At 42.6% G+C, this 23,129-nt stretch overlaps 1 protein-coding gene across 5 annotated transcripts in view; it reads right to left on the minus strand.

Moving 5' to 3' along the window:
- Window positions 1-3,581: 3,581 nt before the first annotated feature.
- PHC3 (polyhomeotic homolog 3) overlaps window positions 3,582-23,129 on the minus strand; it is a 90,192-nt gene continuing 70,644 nt past the window's right edge. For 4 of the 5 annotated variants that reach the window (XM_053600172.1, XM_053600171.1, XM_053600170.1 and 1 more), the window contains 4 exons: window positions 22,094-22,208; window positions 19,231-19,363; window positions 18,915-19,140; window positions 3,582-12,127 (listed from right to left, as the gene is read on the minus strand). In XM_053600172.1, the coding sequence (XP_053456147.1) occupies window positions 11,973-12,127; window positions 18,915-19,140; window positions 19,231-19,363; window positions 22,094-22,208 (629 nt within the window). In that variant the 3' untranslated portion in view covers window positions 3,582-11,972. Of the gene's footprint in view, window positions 12,128-18,914; window positions 19,141-19,230; window positions 19,364-22,093; window positions 22,209-23,129 lie in introns of those variants that run through there. The other variant, XM_053600173.1, reaches the window with a different exon arrangement.

Below are 23,129 nucleotides of genomic sequence, written 5' to 3' on the forward strand. Positions count from 1 at the left end.
CCAGCAGCCTGGGGCACCTCCTTCACCAGCAGTGACCATCTCCAGACAAGGCCAGGTCTCCATCTGCCCGGCACCGTGCCTGGTTGATCACTGGAATAAAGCAATGTAAGTGGCAAAGGGATGTGAAGTCACTTTTTGAAAAAGCTACATAGATTTTGATCATTTACAAATAGTAATGTTGCATAATCTAAACCTAGCTTTTCCTAAATTGTTGGCTTTTAACTTTGACATTTATAGTAAGATAGGTTTGTTACATCATGACCCACATATTCATTTAACCACAAGCATGTGTGTGAGTATATAACAGTACTTACCCTTACACAATGCACAGATAATTGATCCACAAATGGATTACTTTCCTTTACGTGAAAAGTGTCCTAAAACCAGTGCACTGGAACATTGATAATATCTTAGATTCAGGAAGTGCTTCCTGTGCACCAAGCACTATCCAGTGCAAAAGAACATTGATAATACCCAATTCAGGACGGGTGCACCAACCACTGTCTGGTGCACTGGAACACTGATAATGCCTGAGATTCAGGAAATGCTTCCCGTGAGCCAAGCACTGTCCAGTGCGCTGGAACACTGATAATACCCGAGATTCAGGAAGTGCTTCCCGTGCACCATGCACTGTCCAGTGCGCTAGAACACTGATAATACCCGAGATTCAGGAAGTCCTTCCCGTGCACCATGCACTGTCCAGTGCGCTGGAACACTGATAATACCCAAGATTCAGGAAGTGCTTCCCGTGCACCATGCACTGTCCAGTGCGCTGGAACACTGATAATACCCAAGATTCAGGAAGTGCTTCCCGTGCACCATGCACTGTCCAGTGCGCTGGAACACTGATAATACCCGAGATTCAGGAAGTGCTTCCCGTGAGCCATGCACTGTCCAGTGCGCTGAACACTGATAATACCCGAGATTCAGGAAGTGCTTCCCGTGCGCCATGCACTGTCCAGTGCGCTGAACACTGATAATACCCAAGATTCAGGAAGTGCTTCCCGTGCACCATGCACTGTCCAGTGCGCTGGAACACTGATAATTCCTAAGATTCAGGACCTGCTTCCCGTGCACCAAGCACTGTCCAGTGCGCTGGAACACTGATAATACCCGAGATTCAGGAAGTGCTTCCCATGCGCCATGCACTGTCCAGGGCGCTGGAACACTGATAATACCTGAGATTCAGGAAGTGCTTCCCATGCGCCATGCACTGTCCAGTGCGCTGGAACACTGATAATACCCAAGATTCAGGACGTGCTTCCCGTGCACCATGCACCGTCTAGTGTGCTGGAACATTGATAATACCCGAGATTCAGGAAGTGCTTCCCGTGAGCCAAGCACTGTCTTCAGTGTTGTACATGCAGCAACTGATTGAATCCTCAAAACAACTATGAGTGCTTAGTACCCTTTCCTTACAGTTGGAATTAAAACACTGAGGTTGGGTATGGTGGCTCAGAAATATAATCTTAGCACTCCGGGAGGCTGGGGCGATAGGATCCCTTGAGCTCAGGAATTCTAGACCAGCCTAAGCAAGAGTGAGACCCCGTCTCTATTAAAAACAGAAACAGACGATGTTGCAGCAGATGCCTGTAATCCCAGCTACTCAGGAGGCCGAGATATTGAGATTGCTATGAGCTATGATGACACCAAGGCATTCTACAAAACAAAAACACTGAGGTTGAGAAACTCAAGACCACACACCTAGTGCAGTAACTGGGTAAGCTGCCCAGTGTCCACTCTCTGGTGCACTAGGGTAAGCTGCCCAGTGTCCACTCTCTGGTGCACTAGGGTAAGCTGCCCAGTGTCCACTCTCTGCTGCATTAGGGTAAGCTGCCCAGTGTCCACTCTCTGCTACATTAGGGTAAGCTGCCCAGTGTCCATTCTCTGCTGCATTAGGGTAAGCTGCCCAGTGTCCATCCTCTGCTGCACTGCCTTTCTTCAGTCCCACCTAGTGCGGTAACTGGGGTAAGCTGCCCAGTGTCCACTCTCTGCTGCACTAGGGTAAGCTGCCCAGGGTCCACTCTCTGCTGCACTGCCTTTCTTCAGTCCCACCTAGTGCGGTAACTGGGGTAAGCTGCCCAGTGTCCACTCTCTGCTGCATTAGTGTAAGCTTCCCAGTGTCCACTCTTTGCTGCATTAGGGTAAGCTGCCCATGTCCACGCTCTGCTGCATTAGGGTAAGCTGCCCAGTGTCCACTCTCTGCTGCACTGCCTTTCTTCAGTCCCACCTAGTGCGGTAACTGGGGTAAGCTGCCCAGTGTCCACTCTGCTGCACTAGGGTAAGCTGCCCAGTGTCCACTCTCTGCTACACTGCCTTTCTTCAGTCCCACCTAGTGCGGTAACTGGGGTAAGCTGCCCAGCGTCCACTCTCTGCTGCACTGGGGTAATAAGCTGCCCAATGTCCACACTCTCTGCACTGGGATAAGCTGCCCAGTGTCCACATTCTCTGCTGCACTGCCTTTCATCAGTCCCACTCATTTCTCAAAAAAATGGTTTCCGAGTCAAATGTAAAGAATGTTAACTCCTTGTAATTCTAGCATTTTGGGAGGCCAAGGTGGGCAGATTACCTGAGCTCATGAGTTTGAGACCAGCCTGAGCTAGAGCGAGACCACATCTCTAAAAACAGCTGTGCCAGGTTGTGCCAGGCGTCTGTACTCCCAGCTACTGGGGAGGTCAAGGCAAGAGAATCGCTTGAGCCCAGGAGTTCAAGGTTGCTGTGAGCTATGACGTCACAGCACTCTACCAAGGGTGACAAAGTGAGACTCTGTCTTAAAAAAAAAGTTGTTTCCTAACTATTTGTCACTTGAAAATGTATAATGCCTGTGAACATGTCAAGGCTTCAAAGTCCTGCAGTGAAGAAACTCATTTACTTGAGCATACAGGTCTTTTAGTCAGCACCAGCCATCTACAAAGATAAGCTGGGAAATAATTAGGAACGGAGTTGCAAGTAACACCAACCTGAGCCACTCTAATGAGCTGGTAAACTACTAGGAGAGTCTGCAGGACACCGGCTTCCAGGCTGTCTTCACACACGGTGGGCATTCTGGCTGCCAACAGCTCAACAGTTGTTTCATTCCAACTTAATCTAACTTCAAATCTAAAATCCCAGGGAATGGCTGGCCTTGCTGGAACCGTACACCACTATTATCAGGTCTGTTAACAGAAGAACACTGCAGAGAAGAGAAGCCACTGTCATGAGCGTCACAATATTAAAGAGAAACTTAGAAAAAACAGGAAATCACCTCGTTCTATAGAAACGTCATGCGCAGAGACAGCCAACTGTATCCAAAGTTCTGCAGAATAACCCCAAGCTCCAGGGCAGGGCGGGCATGTTCAGACAGTTGAGTGGTGCAGCTAGACCTGGCCCCTCCCTTCTCAGCGGCTGTGTGCTCTGAAGGTGCTGCCTTCTAACTGGCCACAACACAGGACCAAAACCTGTTAAAACTGAAATTAGTACAGATTCAGACTCTTTGAGGATTTTACATAAAGAGACTATCGCAAGCCCCACGGGCTGCTCGTTGCTCAGAGGATTCTCCATGTCTCACAAGCTTTTAAAAAAGAAATTATTCAATAGACCAGTCAAATGGAAAAGGCTTTTATTCGTAAAGAAAAGAACTTACAACTGGTCTACAATATATTATTGTAATACAAACAATATAAATAAATGATCCTGCAGGCCCACTCATCTTCCAAACCCACATGAAGCAATGTTACAACAATATTCTATGTGAAAATGTGTGGGTAACAAAGGTGCAATTACAAGCAAGTTTAAGCAGCAGAATATAAGGTGCTTTAATAGTTAATGTTGCCATCAACAAACATTTGAATGCTCAATTTTACTTCACTGAATACACACAACAAATATGAAAAGCTAATTCATACACATGCTACTTGTTAATATGAAAGTGCTTGCTTTTTAAAAAAAAAAAAATACACCAAATGGACACTTTTTACATAGATCAGATGTGCTCTTACAATGCAAAATTAACTTCATCTCAGGTTATACATTTTAAAACTGCAGCTATCAACACCAATCTAGGAGCTCTAATGCTAAGAGTACTAAACTATTTCCTGTAAGGAGGACTTTAATACAATATCCAATGTAAAGAATACATCTGTATAATCTTAACATTTGTTTTCTGTAAAGATAAAATTTCCCTTCCCCTTGGTGATGCTTTTTTCATCCTGGGTAGACCACCTTTTGAGGTTTTAATAATATGAAAAGTCTTGTTTTAGAACAACGAGAGGAATCAAAAGGAGGAAGGAAAAAAAATCAGTTAATGTGCACTGGGTGCACCCACAAAATAAGTTTATCACAATAATTTGCTTTTGTTAAAATACCAACAAAAAATACTTTTTTAGTGAGACGATAAAAACTATAAAAGTACTAATTCATAAAGACGCTTGCAATGCCAGCCCCGCCTCCACTGTCAGTGTCCAGCCCTGCCCACTGCTGTGGTAAATCAGCCTTTGCTGCAAGCACAAAGCCCCCGTACTGTGAGGACAGCTGCTGGGACTTCTTTTTTCCTTATGGGAAAAATAAAGATCAAGCTTGTGTATAAGATGACTAGGAATCTAGCTTAAACAATTTAAATATTCTAATTCCAAAATTATACCATCTTTACATACTCAGTTGACTTTTTAAAACTGAATACATACACAAAAAGTATGTAAATGATATTAGGTACACTTTAAAAGTAATTTTAATCAGTACCCAGGAAGAATTTTTTAAAACTCAAGACTGTTCGACTACTTAGATGTTAATATTCCTGTTTTCAATTAGTTACAAGACTCCAACATAGACTCTAACTCAACAGTTATTGGGACATTTTCCTACTTTAAAAACCTGCAACTATGATGTATAAAAGTTTTAATATTTTATATTTCTATGGAGAACGTTAGTATCAACTGAAGTTAATATTTAAAGCTATGTTAACAGAGGAATCACAGTGTGATTCACAGATCCTCAAGTGAGGAGGGCCCTTCACCCAGTTAACGAGGCCTCTCCCCGAGTGCTGCTGGAGCCCAGCGAGGAGTGTTTCCTGCTCACGGATTCTGCATCTTGAAGGATGCACCTTCACTATGTAACACATGTGCTTTCCACTCCTGATCCTCACACAGCTTTAAAAGGTGGATATTTTAATAGCCTTAAAATATAATAAAATTTATTTTGTCTACTCTTTCTTGCTTTAACAAAAACAAACAGGAAACCTGTTCTAGTGCTTTCCTTTGAGAGATACCAGTTTTGGGAAGTTGTTATACTACCAATACTGAGCAAACAGCTGGCGTAGTTACAAATGTACACAGAGGTGCCACATCTGCCACACACCCTGTACAGCAGCAAGCGGAGAGATTCAAGCGTTAAAGCAATGCTGGGAATACAGGCCGCCACATGGCCTCAAACTGTAATGGGTGGTCTTAATTTTATAACCTAGCATATGGTCAAGTGACAGCAGGATTTGAAATGCGGGGACTGTAACATGATGCAGACCCCTTAGATTCATAGAGCCTAATCCTTACCCAATGCATAAAAAGTGCCTCTTCAGTTCCAAGTCTGTGGTCAGTGCATTTGGTAGCTGAGTTGTCCACACCAAGTCACAGAGGCCTCTGGGAAGACCCTACTGGCCAGCCCCTGAGTCGTGTGCACTGTGAAGTGCCCGGGTGACAGTGTCTGCATCTGTGTGTTCAGCAGTTAACAAGCAGCACTTAGGACGTCTTCACATCCTTTTGTATGCGGATGTTCCACTTCCATCCTCAGGAGAACAATGTAGGTGACCCAGGAAATGGATGCTTAATAAATAATTACCTTTCAGCAAAAGTTCTTAAGTATAAAATGAACCATTAAAAAGGAGCGAACTAAATAGGAGCAACTTTAAAAAAAAAACACCCCATTATAGGTTGGGCATGGTGGCTCATGCCTGTAATCCCAGCACTCTGGGAGGCCTCAGCGGGAGGATCCCTTGAGCTCCGGAGTTTGAGACCAGCCTGAGAAAGTGAGACACTGTCTCTACTAAAAAGAGAAAACTAGTTAAGTGTGGCAGGAGCCTGTAGCCCCAGCTACTTGGAAGGCTGAAGCAGGAGGATCTCTTAAGCCCAGGAGTTTGAGGCCATAGTGAGCTATGATCACCATAGGACTGCGCTCCAGCCTGGATAGCACAGCAAGACCTTGTGTCTTTAAAACAAAACAAAACAAAACAAAAAACAGCCTTCTGGACACTTCTGGTGTGCTTGAGGCAAGACTAAAAAATTCTTTCTAAAATAAGTTGGTGTTTCACTAGTGACTAGAAGTCCCAGCATTCTTACACTGTCTTTCCCCACTGCCCATTAAAGCTCCACCAACACATGGATGGAATACTGATGTTCCATAAAGGAGGATAAACTGGCAATTATCAATCCTTAAGACAGTTACTTTAGTCGATTCAAACAGGTAATCTAGAAGGACTTAGTACCTTACTCAGATTTAAAGAAAATCACGTCATGTTAGCATAATAGTGTTTTAAAAGTATAGTAATTTTTTTCCAAATTAAAATTCATTCTTTAGGATGCTGCTTTTAAACACCACATCTTGTGTTCCTTATGCGGATTCTGCTGAGCACTGCCACCCTCACTGACAGCAATCCTGCCCTCTGAAAGGCAGCAGGAAAACGTTGTTAAGGTGCGAAGCTTTTTGCTGGAACTTGGTTTTGTACTTCTTTAACATTTCAGGTTAAAATTCTTGTCTTTAAATAAAATGAAATATCCACAAGCTATACAAAAAGGAGAAAGCAAAACATTTGTGGGAAATATTCTGTCTTCACAAAACAAAGTTTCCATGAGAGGACGCCTGTGGGGGTCTGTCCTGTGCCTGATGGGGGAGCTGGGCTTCCAGTCTAAAGGGAGGGCCTGGGCTCCCTCTTCACACATGTTCACTAGGAAAAAGTTCACAAAAAGCCAAACAGTTTTCTTTGCAATATTATGGTAATAATTATCTTTGTATTAGTGCTTGACAAATCCAAAAAAGGCTTTCTCTCATAGTATAATTTTGAAATACACTAAGTTCTAAAAATTAATATACAAAACTTTAAAAATTCTTAAATTTAGGAAACATTTTTTCCACAGAAGGTAATCTAATTTTAAATTAAAAAAAATTTTTTTTAATGAAGTACCTTATACTGTAGCTCATGCGAAGGAGACTACAGTGATGCATTTTACAAACTTCTAGTATCTTCCCAGTTTTTAAAAGATGCACATCTTAACAAGTTGAAATTAAACTTTAGTTAAGATTGCATATTTACTTTTCCTAACAATGTATTTGTGCTTATCTAAGTTGAATCACAATTTTGAGATGAAATCAAATGAGCTAAACAGATTTATAAAATACCAATTTTGATGCAGGAGGGTAAACAGTTCTCTTGATGATCCACACTGCCCACACCCAAGGCAGAGGAACACTTGCACTCCACTGATGGCAGGATGAGAGCAGAGAAACCCCGCAGCTCTCAGTCACCCCAGTCTCGGACTCTAACACAGCCTAACAAAGCACTACCTTAAAATGCCTTTTTAAAACAATCTACGAGATTGATTCAACTGTGGTATCTGAAAATGGAAACTCTGTGCAATTCTGACAACTCAGTTACAACTTTTGAATTTGACAAATTTTCTCCAACTATAATAATTGTCAAACTTTTTCAGAAATCAAAAATCAGTAACTTCTGTATCATTGGAACTATTAATACCCACATCCCTGAGGAGAGGCCTCTTGATGAAGAAAGCAAAGGGATGAGTCTGAGGACAGGTCAATCCTGACACGTGAGACCTATAACCTGTTTCTTGCTGTGTAAGTCACTACTTTGCATGGCTGGCAGAGGCGCCAACTACACTGCTCAGCTCCATTTAGCTCACCTGCTCCTCTTGGACCTAGAAGGCTCTTCCTCCTGCTTCTGGTCTCCACCCAGAACCCCTCCAGCAGGCCCCCCTAGTTACAGACGTGGTGCACAAGCCACGTCTGAGCACATTCTGCACAGGTGGCCAGTTCCCACTGCCTACAGATTTTACTGAAACATGACTATTAGGTATTAATGATTAGACAGTCCTGCCCCAGCTACCTCCCTCCCTAAAATTAGCCTTAATACAAAATCCTCTCTAAGGGTTTTCAGGAAAAGGTCTCTAAAGAAGAAAGTTTTCATGAAATTTTCTTGGAGCTGTCAGAGGCCTTAGGGGAGGTGCTGGGGTGAGGCCCCTCCAGCCCCTTTAGCTCATGCTCAAGGCCAGCAGGCTGTCATGCTCCTGTAACTCCCCAAGGGTTAGAGTCTTTAAGTTACACAACATAACCAGGCCGCTCTGGTTGAAAACATTTCTTTAAGACACATTCACAGATTATGGCTGTGAGTTCAGCATCATTTACATTAATCTATAATGGTTTATTCTTTCAAAAACTGCTTATACGTCCATTCACGTCAAATACAGGCACATAGCCTAAGACTGTGCATCTATACTGCCCTGGACCATCCTTGTGCCATGGTGGTACCGAAACCTGAAATAAGAAGAATGGACTTTGACACCTTTACCAGAACAAGACAGTGAGAGGGCCCTACACCAGACTTCAGGCTAAGGCTTACATTTGTGACTAAATGTCTGATCATAACTTTATAACTGGCACGCGAAGAGTAACCATGTCAGAAACTATTCAGAAGTCTGGTCACAATAATACTTGTTTCATACAGTTTTAGTGTTACAACACACCAAGAAACAAATAGTGGGATAACTAATAAAAAAGTCACTTCTATTCTTAACTAGGTAAAAAAGGGACATTCACTTCAGAAGAGCAGAAACCTGCTCAGGGGTGAAGTGGGCTCTACACTAACCATGTGGAAGGTCTGCATCTGCCTCTTTCCTGTCTTCAAGCTGCTTCCCGAACATCTCTGCCCCCAGTCTGCCTTCTGCTCCTGGGTGACAGCTCTTGAGCCAGGACTAAGAAGAGTACGAGGATTCCACAGCAGATTAAAATGCCACCAGGTAAACAGTTACACGCCACAACTACTGGAAACAGAAGGTGACAGGTTTGAGGACAACTCTGTCTCAAAATACACTGATTACTCAAAGCTGCATAGCTGTGCCCTACACATGCCTGCACAAGGCTTCATGAGTATTAATGTCACATAAAAAATTTTATAAACCAATTCGCAGTTTGGTTTAACATAAGGCTGAAAGCAAATAAATTTTCAAACTTACAGTTTTTTTCCTCAATGGGAAAAAGAGTGCAACAGTTTAAAGTCAGAAAATATGAACTTAAATAATAAAACTAGGTAGAACCTCCATGCTCCCTTTCTGCCTGTCATTCTCTCACCCAATCAAAACATCTTGAAACAATTAGTAATATACTCTCCCCGCCTATTATCATGCCAACACCGTGCTTAAAGCTCAGGAGAGAGGCGGGTACCTAGTGTTATGAATATAACCATTATACATCATGTAAGCTTTGAGATTAAGATGAGTAAATCACCTAGAAAGAAAACAGCTACGTTAGCAGAACTACCAGGTAATAGCAAATGAGACATTTCTAAAGAAAACAATTCACTTAAGGAAAGTAAGTGCATTTTCTGGGTATGTTTTGAGTGGGGACAACAGGAGATCTGTGCTAGTTTTAAGATTGTAAAATTTAAGGTTGCAAAGTATTCTCTGATAGAAACCCCTCTTGTAAGCACCTCCTGGGTATTTAAGACAGTGCTAGGCACAGGGGCCTTCCAGAAGCACAAAACATCAGAAGAGGGAGTGAACAAAAGGAGAACCCAGAACGGTTCAAAATTAATACCTCAAAGGCCACAGATAATACAGTCGTGGGAAGGAATTCTTACTGCTAGAGTCTATCCTCAAATAATCAGTACTGTATTAATGGTGGCTAACCTCTGAGAAGCCTTAATACCAGGGGAGCTTTCCCTCTGTGCCTCCCTCCCCTCATATAGTGGGCCTCTCTTATTAAGACTTAGCTTATATTTGTGTTGTGAAATTTCAAGGTGAGGGTATAAGTCAAGCATACAACACAGTGTCACGATGATTAACTGCTAGTAAATGAAAATTGATTATAGAATACCTAGCTTTCCTTGAAACTTTAATCCAATAATTAAAAATGTGATATGTAACATAGACTACGAGCTATTGTAGGTCTGGAACGTGAGCCTTAAATGACATTCTAACCCTACACCTAACTATCAGTAAACATCTTTTTAAAAACACTACACAGAGAATCCCACAAAGCATACATTCAAATGAGAGGTGTCTAAAGATTAAAAAAATTACCCGCTGTTATTTTTATATAAAAATAATCAACATTCTCTAATGTACACAAAGCCAAAAGATAAATATAGTATCTGTGATGCCTTTAGCGACATCTTTAGTCTTTACTAGCTCAACATAATCTTGTTGAAAAGAGCAGTGAAAATGACAAACTCATGGCCTCTCTTCCCCACTTATCTGAACTTCTCCAACTAGACATGTATGTATGTGCCTTTAATTATTAAGATACCTCAATCATACAGTAAAGCTAAGACATAAGATTAAAATAAAACCTACATAATCCTCTCAAACAGAACATTTGATGTCCAGGACCATACTGCTCTCAGAGCTCCCATTACTTTGTTTTAGCATTGTAATTCTATGAACACTGTTCAGTGAAAGGTTCCGCTTTTAATTTTTTTCCCCTTAAACATGTACGTAAAAAATTAGATCAGACTATCCAAGAGAAATCACTTGGTAAGTGCTTTGCAGGAAGCATGCAAGGGTTGACAATGGAGAAAGGAATGTGCCTTCCAGCTAGACCGGCGGGTGCTGCCTTGGAGCATCCAGGAGCAGCCCGTGCCGCTGCTCACCAGGACCAGCTGCAGTGCACCTTTGTCAGAGCAGAGGGGCACCGACATACAGAAGATAATTAATGTGAATCAGCACTTTCTGAGAGTTTATCTGTTAAATAAAGATTCATCCTTATTTGGCAGGCCAATTTTGTGGGGTTCTTTTTTAATATGCAAAAAAATGGAAAACAAATCAGCAGAATACTAATGCTATCTGAATAATACTTCAATTGTGTATGTTTTCCTTGTTATGTCTCATCTTTTAAACAGATCCCTCTGGGTGAAAAGGAACAACACTTATCACTTCTACAAGTACCACCAGGGCTTCCTGGCTTGGTGCTGACGCTTCGGGCTGAGCAACTCAGAGGAACAGCATCCTGGGCAGCGCTGACCTCCCCTACTGGACACCACCGGCACCCTCCCCAGAACCCAACACTGACCTGTAACCACCAAAATGTTTCCAGGCATTGCCCCTGGGGAGCAAAACTGGTCTCCACTGAGAACCACTGCTCCAAATGTACAAAAACTGAGAGGAAGACCTCCTCAGTTCAACCAAACTCCTGGTCAAACTGGGAACAGAGACCAACTCTTCAGACTTCCAAATCAGCCTTGTTCACGTGAGAACACAAGCTTTTTTATGGACAACATATTTGTCTACAAGAACTTTTTAAAAAATGCACACTGATTTTATGACAAACCATTTTGTCACTGGACTCCTAAATTATTCCATATCTCTCATACAACCTTTAGAAAACTAGTAGGATAGAAAAATGTGTAAGAAAACCAAATCAAAGAGGAGAAATGTAAATCATTACATTTAAAAGGACCCTTTATATTAATGATAAACATCACCTTTAAAAAAATTATCTAGCATAACACATTTCTTTGAAAAATATCATGGCCCTCTATAACAAGTCTTTCAATGTTGCATGTAACCTGTAAAATTAATTTTATCACTGTTGGTTAATTATGAAAATGATGAATTACTCTCTTCTGTAGCAGAAACATCAGCATTTAATGCAGACATCCCAATGTGCTTGGCCATCCATCAGAGTAAGTGGAACATTCTAGGCCAACTGGGGCCTCTACCTTACAAGCCAGTGTGAAAGGAGTAAAGCTGCTGCTCTATCACAGCTCCGTGTCTTTGTTAAGATTCCTTCAAAGAGTTGATGCGTGCACAGATCTTCAGGGCAGGACCGAGCTTGATATTCATTGCACTCATGAGATGGTCTTCTTTCAGCAAGAGGAGGGCCTGTCCATCAATCTCTTGTGCTCTGAACTCATCTGCAATATCCTGGCAGCCTGAAATTCGATCAGAAGAAGGAAATTAGAATTAAGTACGTAACAATCAGATGTTAATCATAATATTCACAGTATGCTCTCACTGGATCTGACAATCCAAAATATAGGCTGAGAAACAAATATAACTTATTTATAGTAATCTTAAGTTCACTCTTAAAGAAGAGAGTACCTGCTGGCATTCTGAAAAGAATTCAAAACCCAGGTAAAGCAGCTGGGCACAGTGGCTCACACCTGTAATCCCAGCAGTCTGGGAGGCTGAGGTGGGTGATCACTTCAGCTTAAGGCCAGCCCCAGCAAGAGCAACACCCCGTCTGTACTAAAAACAGGAAAATACTGCTGGGTGTTGTGGCACACATCTCTAGTCCCAGCTACTTGGGAGGCTTAAGGCAGGAGGATTGCTTGAGCCCAGGAGTTTGAGGTTGCTGTGAGCTGTGATACTACAGTACTCCAGCCTGGGCAACAGAGTGAGACTCTTGTCTCAAAAAAAAAAAAAAAAATCCCAGGTATAGCAATTTGCTTGGGATTTCTGCTCTAAAAAAATACTATAGAAATAATTAGTAAGAGTCAGATAGATGTTTTTCAACCTTTTTTTATCTCACAGCACACTTAGCCCTATAGTTAAACTTCTGCAGCACACTTAAATTATGTTGATTTTAAAAAAGTAAAAAATAAGAATATACCTACTATGCTTTGAATTTCTTTCAAAAATAAGTAATGATTGTTAAAACTTTCTGCAGTATACCAGTTGAAAATTGCTGGTCTAGGTGGAACATTTCCTTCGTGAAAAGGTCTACAGGCCGTCTGAAAGCATGCCACGCGAGTGCCAAGTTTGGATTAACTAGGTATTATGTCTTGTGAACTTATCTTTCAATAATACATCCTGAACATACAGGCACAGAGGAATAAAATATAATGCTCTGCTATTATCTAGAAATATTTTCTCAAGCATCAGAGTATGACTTTCAGTATCACTTGTACCTTGTTCTAATTTATGACCCTGAAATGCCAAGCACATCTAAAATATTTTTGTTCACTCACGACAAAAAATGCCCTCTGGACCATGGTGTCAGTCTACAGTGCTGCTGAGGGACGCACCATGCTGCTCAACTTGCAGCTGCTCCTCAGAGCTTAGTGTCTCTGAGCTTGTCTCCACTTCTGGTAAGAAAACTTCTCACTGGGCTTGGCACCCATAGCTCAGTGGTTAGGGTGCCGGCCACATACACCATGGCTGGCGGGTTAAAACCCAGCCCAGGCCCGCCAAACAACAATGACAACTACATCAAAAAAATAGCTGGGCACTGTGGCGGGCACCTGTAGTCTCAGCTACTTGGGAGGCTGAGGCAAGAGAATCACTTTGAGTTGTGATGCCACAGCATTCTACCAAGGGCGACACAATGAGACTCTGTCTCAAATAAAATAAAAAAAGAAAGAAAGAAAAAGAAAAAGAAAACTTCTCACTGAAATCAGGAGCTTGATGGACAATCTCCTGCCAAATAAACAGTGTTTAAATTCCCAGCCCAAACCAGCTGCTGTAGCAGGTAACAATACTTGCATCTACCTGAACCTCCAATGTTTTTTGCTGTCTACCAAATTCTGCAGGCCCAAGTCACTCAAATATACTTCAAAATTAGGAGTAGAGAAACCAACAGGGAAGATAATGAATTAAGGAACCACGGGAGGAAGAATGCAGAAACATGGAGGCTGCCTTTTAAGAGACAATAAAATTGTAAAGATTATTTTAAGAATAAAAACTAATGGGCTGGGTGCAGTGGCTCATGCCTGTAGTCCCAGCATGCTTGCCCAAGAGTTTAAGGTTGCTGTGAACTGTGACAATATGGGCACCTGGGCGACGGAGTGAGATTGTCTCAAAAAAAAAAGAAAGAAAATATAAAAAGATAATGAAAAACAGAAATGGCTATATTATACCTTGGATTTCCCAATACTGGTAGGGTGAATATCCTTACTACTGCAAATGTATCACACTCATGTTTACGTAAGATAATGTCTGCCTTATGGCCCCAGATCCAAGCCCAGAGCACTGTGCACGCCACACACACCCCCATGAGCAAGTGAAGCTACAGAAGAGCTATCTGTGAGAAACGAGTATGTCCAGCCACCTGGCAGTCTTTTTCTTGGTTATGTCTTTTCTCATGTCCTCTGTTAGTATAGCTTTACTGTTTTCCTATACCCAGATTTTTAATTTCTATTTTACTAATTTCTTAGACTTTAAAAAACGGACATTTTAATACTCTCTACAAATTTTTTATGCTTTTGCCCATTTACCATACAAAAGCAATGACATAGTTAAAATGAGATTACTCACCACAGAAAAGCCCCTTTTCTTTCCCAGAGGCAGCTCTCAACAAAACTGGGCGGACAAAACTGACTAATCTTGCATCTAGTTGTGACTTCTTCCTTCTTTTTATGAGAGAACTAATGTTCTTCTCTCTTCAGTCTTACTTATAAGAACACAGGAAAGAAGAGAAGAGAGAGAAAGAGGGTAGGACTTACTTGGATTCAGAAAACAGGACCAATGAAAAGTGACAAGGACGGTGAGGCTCCATGTGGAACAGAAACAAGGGGCTGGAGGAGCACACGGGGGCTCCCGTTCCTCCCACCATGAGGCCCTCAAATGTCTCCTTGCAGGGGGACACTAAGTCTATCAGCAAATGGAGAGCAGAAGCATTTTGGGGAAAATAACAGGATCACATGAGAATGTAATTCCAAGAATGGAAGGGGCTTAACGAGAAAAAGAAAAAGATGTATGTCTTCAGAATTTTACATCATAACTTTTTAAAGCTAACCAACAGAACAGGCACTGAAAGGAGAAAATGAAGTGACTTAAAAAATAAAAAAGCAGGGCAGCGCCTGTGGCTCAAAAGAGTAGGGTGCTGGTCCCATATACTGGAGGTGGTGGGTTCAAACCTGGCCCCAGACAAAAACTATAATAAATAAATAAATAAGCAAAACAAGGGCGGTGGGTGCCTGTGGGTCAATGAGTAGGGCGCCGACCCCATATACTGAGGGTGGTAGGTTCGAACCCGGCCCTGGCCAAACTGCAACAAAAAATAGCCAGGTGTTGTGGCAGACACCGGTAGTCCCAGCTACTTGGGAGGCTGAGGCAAGAGAATTGCCTAAACCCAAGAGGTGGAGGTTGCTGTGAGCTGTGACACCACAGCACTCCACCGAGGGCGATAGAGTAAGACTGTCTCAAAAAAAAGCAAAACAAGTGTGCTTCCAGAAACTCATTAGAGAAAAACATTTCAAAAATAATTTTAGTGCTCTAAGAGCTACCTACCCTACTCTGTAGGGTCTGATGGTTACACCTACTGTAAACAGCAGGAGCCCAGGGACACGGGCAGGACGTGGACTGCAGCGGCCGTCAGACAGCGGCGGCATCACCCCAGAAACACGTGCAGGGTAGCTCTCAACCTGGACATGGACCTCTCTGCATACAGGTCCCACCCAAACGTCTCAAGTGTCCAGAGTCACTTCCACAGTTAAAACACCCCGCACAAAAACTGACGTAAGTTGGTAAAAAGGCATCACTTGCCAGCCAGTCAAGATGAGTGAATAAACAAGTCCCAATAGTGGTTATCCCTGAAACCAGTAAACAGGTGTGTGTGTGTGTGTGTATGTGTGTATACATATAAATATTTTTTTTTTGAGACAGTGTCTCAATATGTTGCCCTCAGTAGAGTGCTGTGGCATCACAGCTCACAACAACCTCAAACTCTTGGGCTTCAGCAGTTCTCTTGCCTCAGTCTCCCAAGTAGCTGGCACTACAGGTGCCCACCACGCCTGGCTATTTTTTGTTGCAGTTGTCATTGTTGTTTAGCTGGCCTGGGCTTGAACCCACCAGCCTTGGTGCATGAGGCTGGCGTGTAACCACTGTGCTACAGGTACCAAGCCTAAATAGCTATATTTTAAAGAATAATTCCCACTTTATATACCTACAGAGCAGTCTGGACTCACAGAGGGTAAACTGATCTTCCCGTCAAGGAAGAACTATAGATGACACCTGCAGGTGACTGGGAACAAGAACTGTTCCTGCTGAGAACTTTTTAATGAACGAACAATTACAAGGCAGTAATTTTTCATTCTGGTAGCGGCTTTGAGATTTGAGTGTGCTGCATGTAAGTTCCAAGACAGTCCATCAGGATGACACACAGAGAGAAGGGGTTCTGGGGGAGTAAACCCAGGTATCCTAATTAAAGAGCGCAGGACGCCTAACAGGGGACAAAGTACAGACTCTACGAGCAGCTCCTTCTGTGGGGAAAGTTCAGGGGTGGACTACTCAGGGAGAACAAAAGGCCCTGAGTGAGCTGAAAACAGCTCCCACAGAAATTTACAGAGTCCAAATGAGCATTAAAAATGCATACAAGGCAGATTCTGATAGGGTTTGCCTCGAGCTATAGGTATTATTCGGAGAAAACTTTCTTTTTTTTGGGAGAAGGGGCTTTTTTTTTTTTTTTTTTTTGTAGAGACAGAGTCTCACTCTATGGCCCTCGGTAGAGTGCCGTAGCCTCACACAGCTCACAGCAATCTCTGACTCCTGGGCTTAAGCGATTCTCTTGCCTCAGCCTCCCAAGTAGCTGGGACTACAGGCGCCCGCCACAACGCCCAGCCATTTTTTGGTTGCAGTTTGGCCGGGGCCGGGTTTGAACCCGCCACCCTCGGCATACGGGGCTGGCACCCTACCGACTGAGCCACAGGCGCCGTCCTGGAGAAAACTTTTTGAAAGGTATTCAACTGATAACAGAAGCAAGCTTATTTTGGCAAAGGTATTCAACTGATAACAGAAGCAAGCTTATTTTGGCCGTCAGAGCACTTGAGAAACACTCATTTCATCATCAAAGAGAAACTTGTGCTAGACTCTAAAGCAGGCAGGTTACTCTAAATCACACCACTGCAGTCTTCTGCGTATGTAATGTTCTTGGAACAACTGGCAACAAAATTAAGTGTCTAGATCAGTGGTTCTCAACCTGTGGGTTGTGACCCACAGGAACTGTATTAAAGGGATGCGCCTGTGGCTCAGTCGGTAAGGCGCGGGCCCCATATACTGAGGGTGGCGGGTTCAAACCCGGCCCCAGCCAAACTGCAACCAGAAAATAGCCGGGCGTTGTGGCGGGTGCCTGTAGTCCCAGCTACTGGGGAGGCTGAGGCAAGAGAATTGCTTTAGCCCAGGAGTTGGAGGTTGCTGTGAGCTGTGTGACGCCACGGCACTCTACCGAGGGCCATAAAGTGAGACTCTGTCTCTACAACAAAAAAAAAAAAAAAAAAAGGGATGCGGCATTAGAAGGTTGAGAACCACTGGCTTAAGCGACTCTCTTGCCTCAGCCTCCCAAGCAGTTGGGACTTACAGGCACCCGCCACAACGCCTGGCTATTTTTTTTGTTTTTTTTTTTGGTTGTAGTTGTCAACGTTCTGGGCCAGATTTGAACCTGCAGCTCTGGTGTATGTGGCTGGCGCCCTAGCTGCTGAGCTATAGGGACCCAGCCTCTGAATATTTTCTTGCACAAGTTTGTTTCTAAAATTTTAGTCACCTTCACAGAAAGAATAATTAGCAACATAATTAAGTACCTTAATTTTAGCAAGTGTGGTAGATAAGCTCACATAGGATATATTCTTCTGGAAAGCTTTACCAAGAGAAATGGTATGATTTACAATAATATCAAAGGGAAAGAAAATTTTTAACTCCTCATTTTCCATATTCTTAGGGTCAAAGTAAGATATGCTCATTTACAAAAATGTATCATTTTAACCTACATAACCAGTGTGGGTCTCATCATGAGCAAAGGTGCCACATTTTTTTTTTTTTTTTTGAGACAGAGTCTCATTTTATCGCCCTCGGTAGAGTGCCATGGCATCACAGCTCACAGCAACCTCCAACTCCTGGGCTTAGGCGATTCTCTTGCCTCAGGCTCCCAAATAGCTGGGACCACAGGTGCCTGCCACAATGCCTGGCTACTTTTGTTTGTTGCAGTTTGGCTGGGGCCGGGCTTGAACCTGCCACCCTTGGTGTATGGGGTCAGTGCCCTAGTCACTGAGCCACAGGCGCTGCCCAGGTGCCACGCTTTTAACAAAGTGGGTGTAAAAGACAATTGTTGAATTAAGGAAAAAAGACACTAAAGTTGATGCACAAAGTATCAAAATCAGAGAATAGGAAAACCTAAGAAAGTTACCTCAATATCAGAATGACTATCATAACTGATATTTCAAGCTGCCTACTTAAAAAATGAAATTTCAGAAGGGCTCTTGATGTTTACTTACTGAAAAGAATCAAAGAATGTAACTACCATTAAAAGAACTAGCTTGGTATTTTAAAATAAGAAATGAAACGCTTACTATATTTTAAAAGGTCTTGATTGGCTTTCAAAAATATAAAATATAGTCATAAGATCAAATTTGCAAACAAGGAGACAACAGAATAGAAAACTTGAAGAGCAGAAGGGAAGAAGTATCTGACTCAGTCTCTCTACTGATTTCTCGAAAGAAACCAGACTGGAGAGAGGAGAGCCCCACCAGTCTCTTCACTGGCTGAGCTGTCACAGCAGAAACAGGACTAGTCAGTTTTTATCGACTGGCAGTGGGTGGGGGTGGCTGAGAAAATACACAGTTGTGCTGAGGGAATAAACAAGAGGAAACAGATCATGTTTCAGCAGCGGAGGCCACCCAGCTCGTGTGTAACACACAGCACTCGATGGTGCGCACGAGCTGCGGGTGGCACCGTTCCTCGGTGTGGACGCACAACGAAGACAGAAGGCCGCAGCGCTGAGTTACCTACCAGGCAAAGCTCGGATGAAGGCCCAGACATCGTCGACCGTCCACACAGAGGGCTCGCTCTGTGCAGCTGGCAGCAGGTCCTTGCTCTCTGGCATCTTCCGGATCCTTGCATCACGAAGCTCCCGCTCCCGCTCTCCCTGCCTACGCAGGCGAGTTGTCACAGCAGCCGGCATGGAGTCTTCATGAGAGGCCACGTCTTCTTCTGCAGATGGATAAGTAATTGGAAGCTGGAAAACGCAGTACAAGTAAAACACAGCATTGCACTTGCCTTGCATTTCTGAAGAGGGAGTTGTACAGTGAAGAAGGTTTCTACAGACCTGCCTAAGGACATGCTCTCTCGCTGCCCCGTCAGGGCCACTGGGACGACGGCCACGATGCCCAAGACTTTGATTATCAGGTTTACGATTCCAACGACTAAGTGCAAATTTTTTAGAACAGCTAACATTGTACCTAAGAAATTCAAGTAAAAAAAAATTAAATGATATATGGAACACTCCATTTAGTATTTAACTGTGACTCAGTAAGAACCGAACATGTCATCAAGGGCAGGGACGCCTCACGGTGCACTAGACTGTTGAGTGTATTGACTTACGCTAACGGTCAAAAGAGGCCTCTCTGCATATCACAATGTCTCTCTCAATACAACACTACACACCTGTAACGAGGTATTGATATTTTATCCTGATTACACCATGACAGTGGGAATCTTTCTGCAAAATATAGAGGATAACCATTTCCATAGCAGCAAAAAATATTCAGGGTTCTAGAAGAAAAGAAATTATGGAGTAATGATTTAAATGTTAAAATTTGTGTTTTTCCGATTAATAATTTTCAAAGAAAGAATAAAAACAAGTTAACACAGTAGGGGGAAGATCTCAAGCAGCTTGTAAAAGATTTTTCAAATATTACTAAAATTAAAGAGTAAAAATACAAAGGAATTTGTTACTCCCACTCACTTCTGAGGAAACTCAGAAGTACATACTTCTTTTAAATTGGCTGAAAGACTCTATCACAACTATCCAACTCTGCCTTTGAGGTGGGAAAAACAAAGAAAATATTGAACAAACATGGTCGTGTTCCAGTAAAACTTTCAGTAACACTGAAATGCAAATTTCATACAATTTGTATGTCACAAAATATTATTTTGATTTTTTTTCCCCAACAACCTAAAAATTTAAAAAGAACCTTTAGTTCAAGGGTTATACAAAAAATAAGCAGCAAGAAAGATTCAACCTGGGCAAGCATGCCAACCTTTCCACAGAAAGAAAAGTGAAAAGAAATTATCTAAGTAATGATCTTCTGAGAAGCTATGGAACGGCTAAGAAAAATATATGCAATTTCTCTGTACTTGCACATATGAAACCGCCTCTGTAACTTCTTATTTTAAAAACTCTTTTGCTGTAAGAGAAATACACAAATACATCCCAATTAACATTGCTGCTCACACCTATTTTAGGACTAGCATATGGATACCAAATGCCTCTTCCTCAACTATTTTATGAAAATATCAGGAGGTAGAAATAAGGAGTACTATGGGAATGAGTAGGTTGTTTCCCCAGGACAGAGTCAGTGTCCTGAAGGCCACTTCCTTTTCCTCTATGACTCTGTGGCAATCCAACAAGCTGAGAGGAAAACAGCTTTACATGTGGCATTTAATCCCTAAATAATCAGCTACCTGAGACAGCTGAGCACATTACCAACAGCAGCTCTTGCCCACCTTTCCCTCTCATCCACACCTCCGTCAGCACCCAGCCTGCTAACCAGGCTCGCCTAAAGGAATACTACTGTGATAAATCAGACAGCATTAAATGTCCTGAAATACTTCTAAACAGTCAAGAAAGTTAAAATGCCCTGAAAAGCAGTCTTTTTCCCAAGTTTTCAGAGTTTTTTTTTTTTCCTAGAGACAGAGTCTCACTTTATGGCCCTCGGTAGAGTGCCGTGGCGTCACACAGCTCACAGCAACCTCCAACTCCTGGGCTTAAGCGATTCTCCTGCCTCAGCCTCCCGAGTAGCTGGGACTACAGGTGCCCACCACAACGCCCGGCCACTTTTTGGTTGCAGTTTGGCCGGGGCCGGGTTTGAACCCGCCGCCCTCGGTATATGGGGCCGGTGCCTTACCGACTGAGCCATAGGCGCTGCCCCAGAGTTTTTTAATACTGAGAATCAGAGACTCACTGCTCTTATAGTACATGCAAACTAGGAAATTCAAGAAAATATTCAAGCAAGAAATTCTCTGGATTTACATAATTAAGACCTTAAATTCTTAGAATAATGATTCTGTTGAACAGAGAAAAAAATATCAAAATAATGAACCTGGGCCTGGGGCAGTGGTTCACGCATAATCCTAGCACTCTGGGAGGCTGAGACAGGTGGACTGGCTGAGCCCAGGAGTTCAAGACCAGCCTGAGCCAGAGCGAGACCTTGTCTCTAAAAAATTAGCCAGGTGTTAGGGTGGGTGCCTATAGTCCCAACTACTAGGACTCACAGCTCACAGGAACTTCACAGTTTTGCTCCACATATATATATATATTTTTTTTTGTAGAGACAGTCTCACTGTACCGCCCTCGAGTAGAGTGCCATGACGTCGCACAGCTCACAGCAATCTGGAACTCTTGGGCTTATGCAATTCTCTTGCCTCAGCCTCCCGAGCAGCTGGGACTACAGGCACCCGCCACAACGCCCGGCTATTTTTTTGTTGCAGTTTGGCCGGGGCTGGGTTTGAACCCACCACCCTCGGCATATGGGGCTGGTACCCTACTCACTGAGCCACAGGCGCCGCCCTGGAACTTCACAGTTTTAAGTTAGTATTTAATTAGTACTGTATAATATCTATATTCTATAATATTCTATAAGTATTTAATTAGTATTCTATAATATCCTGACTAGTATTCCATAATATCCTGATCATTTCACTAAAGAGATTCTTCTAAGTATATTCTTACCACCAGGAGAATGTGACTTTAATATTAGATTATACTGTAAAACTGATTTTTAAGTGTTATGTAATATGTATTATTAGATTTTATATTATGATTGTTCCAGATAATGCTTACTTAACATCATTCTTCCACATTATATATAATCTAGGTTTGACTACTGGTAAACTGCAGAGGGTATTTTTTAAATTTTGCTGCAGTGACTGATGGTCTGTCCTTCGGAAGCTCAAGGGCACATAAATACCTTTTGGCACATGACATGGTGCAGAAGCGTTTTGACCGCAGAAACTCATTAGCGTATCCCATTTTCCCACAGAATTCACACTTGAGCAATTCACTGTCCATTTCTTCTAATGTCTCTAAAAAAGAAGGGAACAAAAAATTTCCAAAATTTTAACTGTAGCAAATGTTGAGCCTCCCCTTTAGCTGGACATAGCGAGCTGTGCAACACACAGCTACTCTGGCAGGGCAAAGGTCTCCAACAACCACCTCTGCAACTTCCCTCGTACTTCTGCTGCGTATAAATTATATGAATTTCTTTCTAGATAAATAAGCATAACATTTTTAAAGGTTCTTTTGCTTAGAATCCACCTAAAATGTGCAAATTTTATGAACAGTAAGAGAAATGCAGGTGAACACAGTCACTATTCTCCAAGAGGAAGGTTTTCAAAGGCAGCACGTGGGGCACGGGATGTGGTAAATTGCTTTGTGGAAACACATAGCAGGGAACCCTTAATTCTAACTGGAAAGAATAAGGATGTCTTCAAAACGGTGAAATTTTGATAAATCTGATTTTAGAGAAGCACCTAAAATAACTCTCTGAAAGATCTGTAGTTAATGACAACACACAGTGTAAAGGTGTATCTATTATAGTTATAAAACAGTTTCTTTTATTTATATTCTATTAAAAATAACTTAGGTTAGTCTTAAAACTCACAAAACAGTTTTGTACTTGCCGGCCTCTGACCCTTCTGTCAAGGCTCCCTGTGAGTTAGCTGGGATGTCCACTTTCTACCCCTACATCTCTTAATGTTTTCAGGCAATAGCACAGAACCCAAAGAAACTTCCACCCTAAATCCTCAAGCTCTCAGGAGTGGTCATCTGTAAGCAAGCACCTTCATCTTCATGACCCACAGTTTTCTACTGCATGGGGCTCACAATACCTTCCCCACAGAAGTGAAGCAAAGGTGAAGGCAGTGCCCAGCAGGGAGTAAGCGTAGGAAGTGACAGCTCTCATATGGAAAACAGGGAATGGAACTAAGAGTACATGACATGTAAGA

Source organism: Nycticebus coucang, chromosome 8 (genome assembly GCF_027406575.1).
Source record: "Nycticebus coucang isolate mNycCou1 chromosome 8, mNycCou1.pri, whole genome shotgun sequence".
Taxonomy (NCBI): Eukaryota; Metazoa; Chordata; class Mammalia; order Primates; family Lorisidae; genus Nycticebus; species Nycticebus coucang.